Genomic DNA, 15,537 nt, shown 5'->3' with positions numbered 1-15,537 from the left:
CCCTTCAACGCATAGTGAGAGCAGCTGAGAAGATCATTGGTGTCTCTCTCCCCTCCCTCCAGGACATTTATGGAACCTGCCTCACCCGTAAAGCCCTCTACATCACAGGTGATCCCACTCACCCGTCACACAGCTTCTTCAGTCTGCCGCAATCAGGGAGGAGACTGCAGAGTCTCCAGGCCAGGACCAGCAGACTGAAGGACAGCTTCATCCATCAGGCTGTCAGGAAGCTGAACTCCCTCCCGACCTCGCCCCCCTCCCCTCTTTTTATTTATTTATTTTTTTTATTACATGTCCTTACTTATATATTGTATAGTTGTATTTTATATTTAATCTGTATCTATCTATATTTTTAGGCTCTACTGTTAGTGTTATCTGTATGCACCGGGGGTCTGAGAGTAACGTAATTTCAGTTCTCTGTATGTATGTGCTGTACATGTGAAGAATTGACAAAGCAGACTTTGACTTTAAATACTAATTACTTGATTAGAAATATCTTTAGAGTTTTACATACAGATATCATACAGTAGAGTATATACAGTACATGTTTTGACTGATGTCTACATACAACATCCTGCAGGACACTTACAGAGTTGATCTTAATGTTGTCCTGAGGTTTCTGCATCAGACAGCTGATCGATTGTTGAGTTTACCTGTGAATATATGCTGTTCTGTTCCCTGGTATGATGCTCGCTTGAGCTTTCTGAAATGAAGATGTTCATTAAAGCACAGTGACTGTGTGTGTGTGTGTGTGTGTGTGTGTGTGTGAATAAAGTTTTCTTATCATGAACACATGCTTTGATTTCAGTGTATACACTGTGGTAAGTCCAAAACTGGATATGCATCTGTAATTTTGTCGTTTTTGAAATTATTTAAGACCTCATCTCCTAGACGCCAAAGACAGCAGGAGGAGCTGGTTCATGTGTTCATGCAGGACTGGAGGGCCAGAGGAGCTCTCGCTTAACACCCACAGAGCTGTACTTCACCTTAGAGGAGTTTCTCTGTTTGTTTGCTACTGTCACTTCTGTACAGAGATTTATTCAATCAGAATGCATTGTTGAGTTTTTATAAGCACATCCGGTTCAGTCTGAGTTTGTGTAGTTCTGCAGGAGGTTTGATTTGGTTTTTCTGTCTGTAATCCTCTTCTAACACAGGAAGCGTTCAGTCAGCTGCATTTTGTGGCTTTTATTCACAGACTGACAGGAATTCAGGAAGCTCATGTTTATAAGAAGTCTATTTAGCAGGACAGTTCAGATTGATGTTTGTGGCATTTAATGAAAGATGATAATACAGAATATTTATGCATCTAATCTGACTAATTTGATAGAAGATCAAATTAGATGAAAAAGATGAAGATCAGCATTTATAGACATTCTGAACTCTATTGGGGTTAGACAACACGTCTCAGGACCTACTCATTGTCGAAATCATACTCTAGATTTAATACTGTCACATGGAATTGATGTTGATGGTGTTGAAATTATGCAGCCAGGCGATGATATCTAAGATCATTATTTAGTTTTGTGCAACTTCATATAGCTAAAACTGTAAATTCTACTTCTTGTTACAAGGATGGTAGAACCATCACTTCTACCACAAAAGACTGCTTTGTAAGTAATCTTCCTGATGTATCCCAATTCCTTACAGAAACTATGGACTCTCTCTTTTCTAGCATTTTAAATACAGTTGCTCCTTTACGCTTAAAGAAGATTAAGGAAAACAGTCTGACACCGTGGTATAATGAGCACACTCGCACCCTAAAGAGAGCAGCCCGGAAAATGGAGCAAAACTAGAGGTATTTCGTATTGCTTAGCGGGAAAGTAACCTATCCTACAGAAAAGCATTAAAAACTGCTAGATCTGATTACTTTTCGTCTGTTTTAGAAGAAAACAAACATAACCCCAGGTATTTATTCAATACAGTGGCTAAATTAATGAAAAATAAAGCATCAACAAGTGTTGACATTTCCCAAAATCACTGCAGTAATGACTTTATGAACTACTTTACTTCTAAAGTCGATACTATTAGAGATAAAATTGTAACCATGCAGCCATCAGCTACAGTATCACATCAGACAGTGCACTATAGATCCCCTGAGGAACAGTTCCACTCATTCTCTACTATAGGAGAGGAAGAATTGTATAAACTTGTTAAATCATCTAAACCAACAACATGTATGTTAGACCCTATTCCATCTAAGCTCCTAAAAGAGGTGCTTCCAGAAGTCATAGATCCTCTTCTGACTTTTATTAATTCCTCATTGTTATTAGGATATGTCCCCAAAACCTTTAAACCTTTAAGCCTCTCATCTAAAAACCACAACTTGACCACTAAGAACTAGTTAATTATAGACCGATCTCAAATATCCCTTTTCTGTCCAAGATAGTAGAAAAGGTAGTATCTTCACAATTATACTCCTTCTTAGAGAAAAATTATATCTGCGAGGATTTCCAGTCAGGATTTAGACCGTATCATAGTACTGAGACTGCTCTCCTTAGAGTTACAAAAGACCTGCTCTTATCATCTGATCGTGGTTGTAGCTCTCTATTAGTGCTATTTGATCTTAGTGCTGCGTTCGACACTATTGACCACACTATTCTTTTGCATAGGCTAGAACACTTTGTTGGCATTAATGGAAGTGCATTAGCATGGTTTAAATCGTACTTATATGACCGCCTCAATTCGTAGCAGTGAATGAAGAGGTATCATATCGATCACAAGTGCAGTATGGAGTACCTCAAGGCTCAGTACTAGGGTCGTTACTCTTCACGCTTTACATGTTACCCTTGGGAGATATCATCAGGAAACACGGTGTTAGCTTTCACTGTTATGCTGATGATACTCAGCTCTATATTTCTTCGCGGCCGGGTGAAATATACCAATTTGAAAAACTAACGGAATGCATTGTCAATATAAAAAACTGGATGACGAGTAATTTCATACTGCTAAATTCTGAAAAAAACAGAGGTGTTAATTATAGGACCTAAAAACTCTGCATGTAATAACCTAGAATGCTGTCTAAGACTTGATGGCTGCTCTGTCAATTCTTCGTCATCAGTTAGGAACCTAGGTGTGCTATTTGATAGCAATCTTTCCTTAGAAAGCCACGTTTCTAGAATTTGTAAAACTGCATTTTTCCATCTTAAAAATTCATCTAAATAACGGCCTATGCTCTCAGTGTCAAATGCAGAAATGTTAATCCATGCGTTTATGACCTCAAGGTTAGATTATTGTAATGCTTTATTGGGTGGTTGTTCTGCACGCTTAGTAAACAAACTCCAGTTAGTCCAAAATGCAGCAGCTAGAGTTCTTACTAGAACCAGGAAGTATGATCATATTAGCCCGGTTCTGTCAACACTGCACTGACTCCCTATCAAACATCATATAGATTTTAAAATCTTGCTTATTACTTATAAAGCCCTGAATGGTTTAACACCTCAATATTTGAACGAGCTCTTGTTACATTATAGTCCTCCACGTCCACTGCGTTCTCAAAACTCTGGCAATTTGATAATACCTAGAATATCAAAGTCAACTGCGAGCAGCAGATCCTTCTCCTATTTAGCGCCCAAACTCTGGAATAACCTACCTAACATTGTTCGGGAGGCAGACATACTCTTGCAGTTTAAATCTAAATTAAAGACCCATCTCTTTAACCTGGCTTACACATAAAACATTAAAACATTTCTAATATTCAAATCCTTTGAAGGATTTTTAGGCTGCATTAATTAGGTAAACCGGAACTGGGAACACTTCCCATAACACCTGATGTACTTGCTACATCGTTAGAAGAATGGCATCTACACTCATATTAGTCTGTTTCTCTCTTATTCCGAGGTCACCGTTGCCACCAGATCCAGTCTGTATCCAGGTCAGAGGGTCACTGCAGTCACCCGGATCCAGTATGTTTCCAGCCCAGATGGTGGATCAGCACCTAGAAAGGACCTCTACAGCCCTGAAAGACAGCGGAGACCAGGACTAGAGCCCCAGAGACAGATCCCCTGTAAAGACCTTGTCTCAGACGACCACCGGGACAAGACCACAGGAAACAGATGATTCTTCTGCGCAATCTGACTTTGCTGCAGTCTGGAATTGAACTGCTGGTTTCGTCTGGTCAGGAGGAGAACTGACCCCCCCGACTGAGCCTGGTTTCTCCCAAGGTTTTTTTTTCCATTCTGTCACTGATGGAGTTTTGGTTCCTTGCCGCTGTCACCTCTGGCTTGCTTAGTTGGGGACACTTCATTTACAGCGATATCATCGACTTGATTGCAAAAATAATATTTAAACTGAACTGAGCTTCTTGATGACATCACTGAATTCAATGATGAACTGCTTTAACAGTCATTTTGCATTATGTGACATGAAATGTGATATGTGACATGACATACAGCCAAGTATGGTTACCCATAATCAGAATTTGTGCACTGCATTTAACCCATCCAAAGTGCACATACACAGCAGTGAACACACACACACCGTGAACACACACCCGGAGCAGTGGGCAGCCATTTATGCTGCGACACCCGGGGAGTAGTTGGGGGTTCAGTGCCTTGGTCAAGGACACCTCAGTCGTGGTATTGCCGGCCCGAAACTTGAACCCACAACCTTAGGGTTAGGAGTCAAACTCTCTAAGCATTAGGCCCGACGTACTGTTGACACACTGTTTTCCTAATTAATGTTGTTCAGTTGCTTTGACACAATCTGTTTTGTTTAAAGCACTATATAAATAAAGGTGACGACTTGACTTGATATACATTTTATATATGCAATTTTTTATTCAACTGACAGCCTTAATATTAGCCTGACTACGTCAAACTTCGTACTTTCGCTCAATTTCAGTTCGCTTCTGTACTCAGTCTGAGATAACAAACCAGCTACCAGATTTTCTCTGGCTCCACACCAGCCGTCCAACCAACGAACAGAAGCCGGGCTGAGAGCCGTGACGTAGACGCTAAGCAAAAAATTTAAGATTGTAGTTTAGGTTAGGGAAATCGAAAACGACAGCGGACATGGAGACAAATGCTGATTTTAAATTTAGTAGATCTGCAAACAGGTAAAAGTACTGAAGCTATGTCCAACCTAGCATTGTAGTGTTTAACCCACCTCAGTGACACTGCTCCGTGATGGCAAGCCCTTACGAAAAAGAAGTTTATTCAAGTGTGCTATTAGTATACTTCTTTTAAACTAAAAATAGGAAAGTATGCTTTTAGTTTACTTTTTATGTACTTCTCAGAAATGGGCTTTATGTACTTCTCAGAAATATACTTAAAATGACATTTAAGCATACTTGACTTATACTTACAAAAAGTCTAAATATACTTGAACTTTACTTAAGTATACTTAATAAAATAAACTTGAAGTATACTACTTTTTGGTAAGGGAGTCCATGGCCTTCCTCTGCTTTTTTATGGTCTTTGGAGTTTTAGAGGGAGTATCTTGGCCTCTTTTATCGGTCAAGCTCGAACTGGCACCCTTTTGACAGGTCAGTGTCTCCTTTCTTTTCCAGTCCTTGAATATTGCCATGTCATGTAATCTTGCAATTTTTGCAGCAAAAGTTGCAGCATTTCCGAAAGACTCAAAATGAATGAAGAGCTGTGTTTAACAGAACTAATCCTAACTTTGACAGTTGGCTGCAAATATTTGCTTGTTTGTCTCTACTGTCAAATATTAATTTAGATGCACTGATTGTACCGTGGATGCGTAGATTTACTTCACATAATCTGCAGAAGTCAGAAGCTTCAGCAAAGCAAGAAAAAGTGGAAGAAACAATACTGTTAACATCACACTATATACAGAGGGGTGATATTCTGTTCAAGATTTATTGTGTTCTTGCCCCTTTGTAATGTTTTCATACAAGAAATGAGCAGAAAGGCAGAAATATGCAGATGGGACGCACAAGATCCACACAACCAGAACAGAAGCTTAATTAAGGAGCTTTTATTCATGTTACAAGGGAACATGCAAAACTCACACGTACAGATGCAGTTCATCTCAGCACGCTTTCATCTTCCTGCTGCTTAAAGTTAGTTACATAGAAAGGTCCAATTCTACAATATGTACAGCTTTTATCTGGTTTCATAAAGTTACAGTAAAGTTTGAGACATTATTATTTCCAAAGAGCTGTGAGCGGAGTGCAGAAACGATTCACACCGAACCCAGAAATACAGATATATACACATGAACATTCATGAGCTCAGATCTACTGATCAAACGTTACTTTAAATTAAAAACTAAACCTGATAAAAGACAAGCAGCTAAGTGCACTGCATTATATTCTCTTAAATATCTGATTTACTAAAAGCATTTGTATGGATTATATTATTGCTAGATCTGACAGTAATGTAGCATTAATTAATCTTCATTTCCCTCAGTTCATACAGACTTCAAATCATTTCTGAGACCGATAAATATTTATAATTTGTATGTAAGAGTGAAACTTGGGAAATCAGGTCAATCATGGGAGTATTTGTCAAAGAAAGCAAAGCTGGTTTTTATTAAGACCTTCTGTGTTCTCTCAAGCAGAGGAATATATCAATCTACTGCATTATTCTGGAAAACAAAGATTGATTTAAAACAAAAACCAGCACAATTTATTTTTTTCATTACAGCGATGAGATTCAGGCTAAAACTGCATTAAAACATCTTACACTGGGCTTCGTTTCCTTCAGGTAAAGTATGATGCCTGTGATTTCTGGCCTGTTCCTGACAGGTCTGAGAGACGGACTCTTCTCTGAGATGAAGCAGGTGATGTGTGACGCTCCGAGCTGAGCAGAACGAACAGCAGACTGAGCTCAGTCAGTGAGTCAGTGAATCAGGACTGACCTCAGCAGAGTCCAGCGCCTCCTTCTGCTCCTCAGAGCTCAGAGACCATCCGCCCCGCTGCAGCTCGTCTACTGCAGAGAAAACAAACAGATGCAATCAAGATCTTTTCATTAGGGCTGTCAGTTTAACATGTACATTTGGTGGATTATCTAAAAAATAACCTGTTAAAATGATTGCCTCGTTAACGCAGCGCCCCGTTCAGACCTGTCCGTCATACACTGATTCAGTTACTGATCATCACGATGCAGGACTGTGTCTATTACAGCGCAGTCAGATGAGCTTAAAGTGAGTCAATGATTCAAAGACTCGTTCATAAAGAGTCACTTGCTGAATGATTCAATGACTCATTTAGACAGTGACTTGCCGCCACCTACTAGCACTTTTAGTTTCATATTTAATTTTTGTAAAAATTTCAATGTTCAATTTAAAAACATGAATACCCATTTCTTATCAATATTTATGCAAAGCTGAATCAAAATATTTTGCTTCTAAAGCTACTTTTTTATAATGTCTATTCGATGCTTTTTTCAAAACAATGACTTTAAATGGTCTTTTTTCAGCCAAAACTTATGTGTGATTCATTAGCTAAATTAATTGGTACATCATTTAATTAATTAGATTAAAACTCTCAATCTTTGTATTTTGTGTGCATCAGTCCTTCAGTGGATTTGTGTGAAGCAGAGGTTAGAATATAACACTCTTAAGCAGCGGTGAGTGATTGGGTTCACACACCTCTCTCAGACTCGGCTCCGGGAGTCAGTCCACGTTTATAGCGTCTGCGGGACAGAGAGCTGGGGCGACGGGACGGAGAGGTACCTGTGGATCAGAGGAGACACACAGCGCTCATGAACAGACCCTGAGTCAGAGCAGCTGGAAGATGCTGGAGCGGAGCACATACCGGTGTCTGCGGGGCTCTGGAGCGTCTCGGCTGCCGCCGGCTGCTGGTGATGAGAGACACACAGCACTCTGTTATCTCTGGGTTTCACATCAACAGCTTTAACACCTTTTTAATACCAACTTATTTGACATTTAACACCTACACCTGTGATGGAAATACACATTATATTACTTAAATATAAGTAATATTTAAAGTAATTAATGTAAAAAGAAAACAAAATATCACTGCTGTCATAAATGATATTTATTATTACTATATACAGTGAACTTTTCATATCAGCAGACAATATTCCATATAAAATATCCTCAAAAGCACCGCATCACAGAGACTTTTGGTGGTGTAAACAATTTATTCTAAAGCAATATTTTCATTAGTGTTCGATGAGCTTTTACATACTTAAGTCAGCATATTTTTTATATTTACCCCAGGACGCTATTTACCTTTATTAAGGCCTATTTTATTTCATTTTTTTTAAGCTTTTTAATGTATGCATCATTGCATCATATTTTATTTCAAATTCTTACAACTGACCAATAAATTCAATATACCAGTCAAATTAAATAAATTACACTGAAAAATTACAAATGCAATAAATAATGTTACATGATTAATGTTTAAAATACATTTTTGAGTATACAAATGAGAAATGTTGCATACTTTTAAACAAACTAAACCTCCAGTATGTGGCAGTGAGACACTTAATGAGTGAGTCATTGAGTCATTCATTCAACGATTCCTTCAAAACAGTGAATCATTTAGTAACGCTTCTGTTATAAGCCATCGTGCGCTTTCACTTTCACTTGAATTCACGAACTTGGTGACACCTTTTAGAAAAAAAGATAGTTGTCTGTTTTGCTTATATACACCTTTTAATTTTTAAGACTAAAAAGATGCATTTATTGTTTTCCTAATTAAAAAGCACTACAACAATAAAACAGTAAAATACAATGACAAACTAGCTTACATAACGTTTATTAACAAAAACAAGTAAGATGAGGCATGGCAAACACCACATGCTGTATTATATACCAACTAATAAATTACAGAAAGTTAAGCAAACACTGAGGAATCAAGTGTTTATAATAATTCTAATAATATATTTCATTACATTCTAAAGAGGAACCATTGAGATTGTGCTGACCAGCGTCATCTCTGTCTGGTACGGGACTGTAGTGCAGCAGACCGGAACACCCTCCAGCGGACAGTGAACACAGCTCCAAAGATCATCGGTGCCCCTCTCCCCTCCATCCTGGACACTTTCTTCACACGATGCTCCAGCAAAGCCAGCAGTATCGTGAAGGACCCCACCCATCCCTCTCAGTCTCTTCCAGCTCCTGCCATCAGGAAGACTGTACCGGAGCATCAGAGCCACTCCGCCAGACTGCTCAACAGCTTTCTCCCCCAGCCCTGAACTCAAATCACCTCGCCCTCCTCTGACACCCCAAACAAACCCCATACCTCCTGAAACATGGACTATCTCACCTCCTCCACCCCCCAACCTTACCACATCAACAGAAAACTGTCTGAAACCTCCTTTTTTTGTGTAATTCTCCTCTATGCGCACTAGACACTTTTCACACACACTGCTGTGTGTACATGATCACACAAAGACTCAAATATGTTTACATGCTCGTGCACTACTAATCATCTTGCACTGTTCCCCAGCCAGCTGCTTGACTTACGATGTTTCTCTTTGCACATGTACAGTATCATGTGAAGTATTCGTCAGTCTATATATACATTTTTTTTTCCATTTCAGTCTACGTATAGGTAAACATTTATATTTAGTATATTCATATTAAAAATCTGTCAGTAGGTTAGTTGTGTATAGGATCAGTGTTTATGTGTAGCATTTGTATAGTTTGTATTTAGTTTCTTTTAGTTTATTTATAGGTAAACATTTATATATAGTATTTAAAGTCTAAATCTGACAGTAGGTTAGTTGTGTATAGGTTTATACTGTTTTACTTCATTGTTGATTGTCTGTATTTATGTAGCACCGTGGTCCTGTGAGGCACTGTATGTCCACACACGTAGCGGAGTGACAATAAAGCTCAACTTGAACTTGAACTTTATAATAATAAAGAAAGCCTCCATAGCATGAGGTGAGGTAAACAGCAAGGATAACACGGTTTTCATTACGAACAAAATAATCTGGCTGTTGGTGACAGGACCTGCATGTTTTTTTTCACATGAATACCAACATGTTCACCTTCTCTGGTTTAAGAAACAGTCTTTTACTTTAGCTTGAAAACCAAATCTTCCTTCTGCCATAATTTCCTCAATTTTCACATCATTAATGCTGCGGCGCCCGGGGAGCAGCTGGGGTTCAGTGTCTTGCTCAAGGACACCTCAGTTGTGGTATTACCAGCCCGAGACTCGAACCCACAGCCTTAGGCTTAGGAGTCAAACTCTCTAACCATTAGGCCACAACTTCTCATAAAGAAATGTTATGTGTCAAAGCAGTTAAAATTGTCTCTATATTGCATGTTCAAATCATTCATATTACCAGAAGTTATCTTAACTAATGCATTACACTGTAACTCATTCCAACGAATTGCACTCAATAGAATGAGTGTAAACAGTGTAAACAGGGCCTTAATAACTATTTGACTGCTTAACTACTTGTTTACTGACCTAAAATCAATGTGACATTTGCAATCGTGATGATAATATTTAGCAAAATAGTTCCTTTGTCATGGTATGTTACTTAACTTTATTACACGCTCTGTGGAATACTTGATTCTGATTGGTCAGTCGTGATATTCCGAGGTGTGTTATCCCTCAATAACTGATAACACAGGCTCATCCGGGTAACAGTCGGCGCTGTACTCTTGCTTGAACTATTTTTTTCTTGGTGGAAGATTTGTGTTTGTTTAGCTAATAAAATATTAAAACTTAATTCAAAATGGTGTACAATTATTTATGTCATCCTGGTATCGTGGACTCGCTCTCGTTTCATACAAACGCAGCTGCTACCATTTTGCTACAATTGTTTATTCTGAGATAACAACCGGCTGGATGTACATTATCCCTTACATATCATGTTATAGATAAACTACACATTCTGAACTTTCACCTCGTGTGTAGTTTGTAGTGAGTTTTTTATGTGTGCTGTTACACTCATTTGTTTTGAAGTCTCTCACAAAGACAGAGGCAGCGTGCGCTTGATATCAGAAATACACTATCATTACCAATCGCTGTTTATGCTGAATGTGATAAAATCAGAAGAATCATTCTCCTGTTTCGATGCTCTACTGATTATTTAAAGAGCACCTATCATGGAATTTAGAAATTTACCTTTCATGTAGTGTGTAACATAGATCTAAGTGAACAAAAACATCCTGCAAAGTTTTGAAATATGACAGTGCACCGTATATAAAGTTATTGTCTTTCAAAAGTAAGAGTCGACTCTGAGTCATTTTTATGAATCGTTAGAAGACCGAAGCTTTGCTGTCTGACTAGATGACGTCAACTTGTCAAGTTATTTGAATACGATACTCCCCACTTATTGCGCTCCAAGATGCCAGTGAAAACTAGAAAACATCATGGCGACGAGACGCTGTGTTCTGAAGTGCGACTCAAAAGCAAACTTTTTTCATCTGCCCAAGGATGAGCATTTGAAGACTAAGTGGCTACAATTCATATATACAACTGTACCACAGAAGTATAGTCCGAGCCTTGTGCTTTGTTCACGCCATATTGAAGACGATTGCTTTACCAACTTAAATGCAATCAAACTTGGATTCGCGAGCCGGCTGATATTGAAGGAAGGTTCAGTTCCAAGTGTATTTGCATCAGCTTCCTCCTCCGTATCACAACCTGTAAGTGTTATTAATAATTGTTGCTTTTACGTTTTATGTAGCATGCTTAATTGTTTGGTTTGTTCTGTAAGCACCGTTTAGCTTCTAGGTCTTCAATGACAACTGTATTGAGATATGTGAATTGTTTGTCGTTGTGTTGTCTGATCAGTATTTTAAAGTTGCAAATTGTTTCTGTTTAGTTGTAGCCCCAGTTAAATAACTATTACTATGCTAATTTTTTTATATATGCTTTTCTATCTTTTCAAAGTACATATAATGTGTTTTCCAGGTAAAGCACAATATTACTGTCTTACTGAATTAGTTCTAAAAATTCGCAGTGAACCTAAGAATATGTCGATTATTGTAGACTGACGTTGTTCTAGTTACTTTGTTTTAATAATAAAGAATGTAGTGTAGCACACAGACTTTATAATAATTGTGAAACTGCTGTTTATTGTGCTGCACTGGCAGTTACAGGGTTAATGCGGGAGAGATGCTGGTGCTCCTGTGATACAACTGTTCTGCGTTCTGATTAGAAGTTAAGACCAAGCGTCTTTTGTCTGTCGCTCTTCAAACATTACAGTAGACATATTTTGGTTTACAAACTGTATTTGTTTAATCAGTTAGTCACGTTAGCACTCGGCTAACGTATCCACCTAGTGTTCACAGTTTAGCAGCTAAACTTTAGCTGTGGGCACGATTCACTTGCATAAGTTTTTTTTTTATTTTATGTCATTATAAGAATGGATTGACTATATTATTGTTTAATGTAAAGGTGCTTTGTCAATGGTAGCGCTGGCTAACTGGCTCAAGGACTCATCTCTGTGCCAATCACAACAGGTTTGGCCAGCTGACCAATCAGAGCAGAGTAGGCTTGAGGAAGGGAGGGGCTTGCTCCGAACTTGCTTGAAACGAATCATTTCCTAATCATTGGCAAATGACTCTAATATTAAATGTATATTCTGAGAAAATTAAATGTTTTCTGATCTTAGATGCATTTAAACCTGTTGTAGGGCACTCCAACACAATATTAGGACACTTTAAAATACCATATGACCTGCTCTTTAAGTTTTAATCAGTTTATTTGTCCTGTCCGGCAATTAAAACCCCATTTTAAACTTGCTAACTAACTAGCTGTAGTTCAACCTGTGTTTTTACAGCATGACATTTTTTTCTGATGACACAGTAACCACCGAGTGGTGAAGATAACATGTTCGGTGGGTCACAGGGTCACGCTGGAGAAATTCTTAGCAGTAATGTGACCAAAACTATTGAAGAGCCCTGGAATGTGAATGTAAGAGGTTTGAAGAGTTTGTGAGGAGCTCCTGATCTCACCGTGTCTCTGGACTGGCTCTGGTCCAGCGCTGACAGCCGTTTGCTGAGGTCTGACAGAACGAAGCGCACGCTCTGGATCTGTTCGCTCGACCTGGACTCCTGCAGCAGCACAGAGCTGTTCAGATCCTTCACACCGTCCTCCAGACGCTGCAGCTCCTGCGACACGAGACACTTATTACTACAGCGCTCTACACCAGACAGATCCGTCACACAGCAGCAGGAGGATAACACAAGCAGTGACGCAAACTCAGTTCAGCTCTGAGCAGCAATGCAGTGACTCTGCTTTAGTCAGTTCAGTGTTGATGGAGCAGGATGACTGACAAGAGTTCAGCTGGACTCCATTCAACAATCACATCAGCATCACACAAAACAGCATTATGGGTAACAGAGACCTGACATGCTTAACAATACAGAACTATTTTTATTGATCATTTTACACTTTGTTTGCAGTGCACTCTGGGATTGTGTGTGATGTAGTCTGAGCAGATCATTAATCTCCGTCTCTTTCTGAGGAGTCTTGGCATCTGGAGTTCACAATCACTGAGACTCACCTGTGACTGCAAAGCCAGTCGACTCAAGGCTGATTCAGTTCAGCAGCACTTTTCACATACACACTGATGCAAAGCAGCTTTACAGAAAATCACAATGCTGTTGATAATATTCTGATACCTGCATGCCCTATAGTTGCATTCAGAGCGCAGTGAATATAAAGCAAAGGCTCCGTATCCTGTGTGTTTCTGTAAAGATCCGGTGTGTAGCTGTGATACTGACAGTAATCAGTGCGTCTAGCCACAACACTGAGGTCTGAATCTGTTGTTTTGGTGTGTCACAGAGCGATCACGTGTTAGCGAGCGGATCCCAGCACATTCTACAGGGAACATGTGACCAGATCACGTGACGTGTTTCTGACCACCGCAATGAGCTTTCAATCACAAACCATTTTACACCTGATCATAACTACAGTTTTGCCAGTAAATTAAAACAGTTGTGCATAATTTTTCTCTATAATCATCATCATTAAACATATTTGAAAATAATTAACAATTAAAGGGGTCATATGATGCTGCTAAAAAGAACATTTTTTTGTGTATTTGGTGTAATGCAATGTTTATGCAGTTTAAGGTTATAAAAAACACATTTTCCACATACTGTACATTACTGTTTCTCCTCTACGCCCCGCCTTTCATCGCTCTGAAAGGCGAGGTGTGCTCTGATTGGCCAGCTATCCAGTGCGTTGTGATTGGCTGAATACCTCAAGTGTGTGACAGAAATATTACGCCCCTCATCATACTGTGATACTGTGTGTCCCGGAGGTACTAGAATAATGTGATGTGACCCATTACAAATGAGGCATTTGTTGCATCCAGTGGGGACATAATTACTGATTATAATGACTTATACTGTGTTTTTATGCGCTGCATTGCGCAACACACTGCATAACCATAAAAACATGTCCACTGATTTCTAGTCTTGTCCTCTTTTGGAAGACCAAATAAAGTATTTTCACTTTCACAACAAAACACACAGCGTCTCTGCGACATGGCGCCGGTGGCAACTGCGAGAATCAAAGGGAGCCTTCTTTCTTTGCGTGAACATTTGGGCGGCGTTATGCAAATCTTCCCACATAAGCCCCTTTCACACTGCACGTCGGACCCGGCAAATTGCCGGAACATTGCCGGGTCGACTTCTGTGTGAAAGCAAACACGTCCCGGGATTGATTCTGGGATTGAACCCGGGTCGGGGACCTAGTAACATTGCCGGGTTCAGTCCCGGAACGAGCGCTGTGAGAACAAAAGCCAGAACTAATGCCGTATCGTAGTGATGAAGCACGTTATCACACGACTCTTTTAGCGTGTTTTGAAGGCAGATCAACGTTCGTGATGAAACAATTATGTGCAAACTGTAACGAAGCAGAGATCAGTTCCTCACTTTTCCACGTTGAAGCTCAGATCGTTCACCAGCTTCAGTGAAAGTTAACATGCCTAGTGTTTTCGACTCGTACATTACACGTCACACCCTGATATCACGTGTCTTCACGGGACCTTTATGGGTTGTGTGTGAACGCATGCACATGTTCCGGGTAATCACTGGCAGTGTGAAAGGGGCAAAATCTAGCGACCCGGGTACAAATGCCGGGACACATTACCCGTGTATTTGCTGGAATCGCAGTGTGAAAGGGGCTTTAGTGACGTAGAGATGTGGGGGTGTGTTAGAACGAGCCGTTTCAGGGGGGTGTGGTTGACTCTTAACTTTGATAAAGAATATCTCTTTGGGTTTCAGAATTCAGAGTTTGCAACTTTACAGATCTTCTTTATGCACCAAGAGCTTGTAACACTCCAAAGAGGAAGGAAAACTTGAAATGGCATCATATGACCTCTTTAAACAGTACCGTTTTAAGTGCGTGTAATCAGTGACAGAGCATATGTGTCGGACATAATTGTGTGTTTCCAGAAATATTTATATTCTAGTGTCACCATTGGCCTGTGCTTTGAGGAAAAGGATAGAGTCCATATAATATCAAATGTAGCTTTGTAATGAGCAGCATATTTTGTAATTGTTTGAAATCAGGAGTACAGTTACAGTCCTGAGTGTTTCTATATTCTTCCTCACTTTTGCTGACTTTTCCTTTCAACTTTTTACATGCTAATGTTTTAATGTATTATTCACTTTTGATTATTA

General features: G+C 39.4%; 1 protein-coding gene across 3 annotated transcripts in view; it reads right to left on the bottom strand.

The window, feature by feature from the left end:
• Positions 1–5,922: 5,922 nt before the first annotated feature.
• LOC109083072 (EF-hand calcium-binding domain-containing protein 14-like) overlaps positions 5,923–15,537 on the bottom strand; it is a 23,267-nt gene continuing 13,652 nt past the window's right edge. Inside the window, exons 7-10 of one of the 3 annotated variants that reach the window (XM_042754663.1) lie at positions 12,859–13,014; positions 7,721–7,763; positions 7,555–7,638; positions 5,923–6,893 (exon numbers count right to left, since the gene is read on the bottom strand). In XM_042754663.1, the coding sequence (XP_042610597.1) occupies positions 6,796–6,893; positions 7,555–7,638; positions 7,721–7,763; positions 12,859–13,014 (381 nt within the window). In that variant the 3' untranslated portion in view covers positions 5,923–6,795. Of the gene's footprint in view, positions 6,894–7,554; positions 7,639–7,720; positions 7,865–12,858; positions 13,015–15,537 lie in introns of those variants that run through there. The other 2 variants (XM_042754665.1, XM_042754666.1) reach the window with 2 other exon arrangements.

Source organism: Cyprinus carpio, unplaced genomic scaffold (genome assembly GCF_018340385.1).
Source record: "Cyprinus carpio isolate SPL01 unplaced genomic scaffold, ASM1834038v1 S000006580, whole genome shotgun sequence".
NCBI lineage: Eukaryota > Metazoa > Chordata > Actinopteri > Cypriniformes > Cyprinidae > Cyprinus > Cyprinus carpio.
This window is presented reverse-complemented; position numbering and strand designations above follow the sequence as displayed.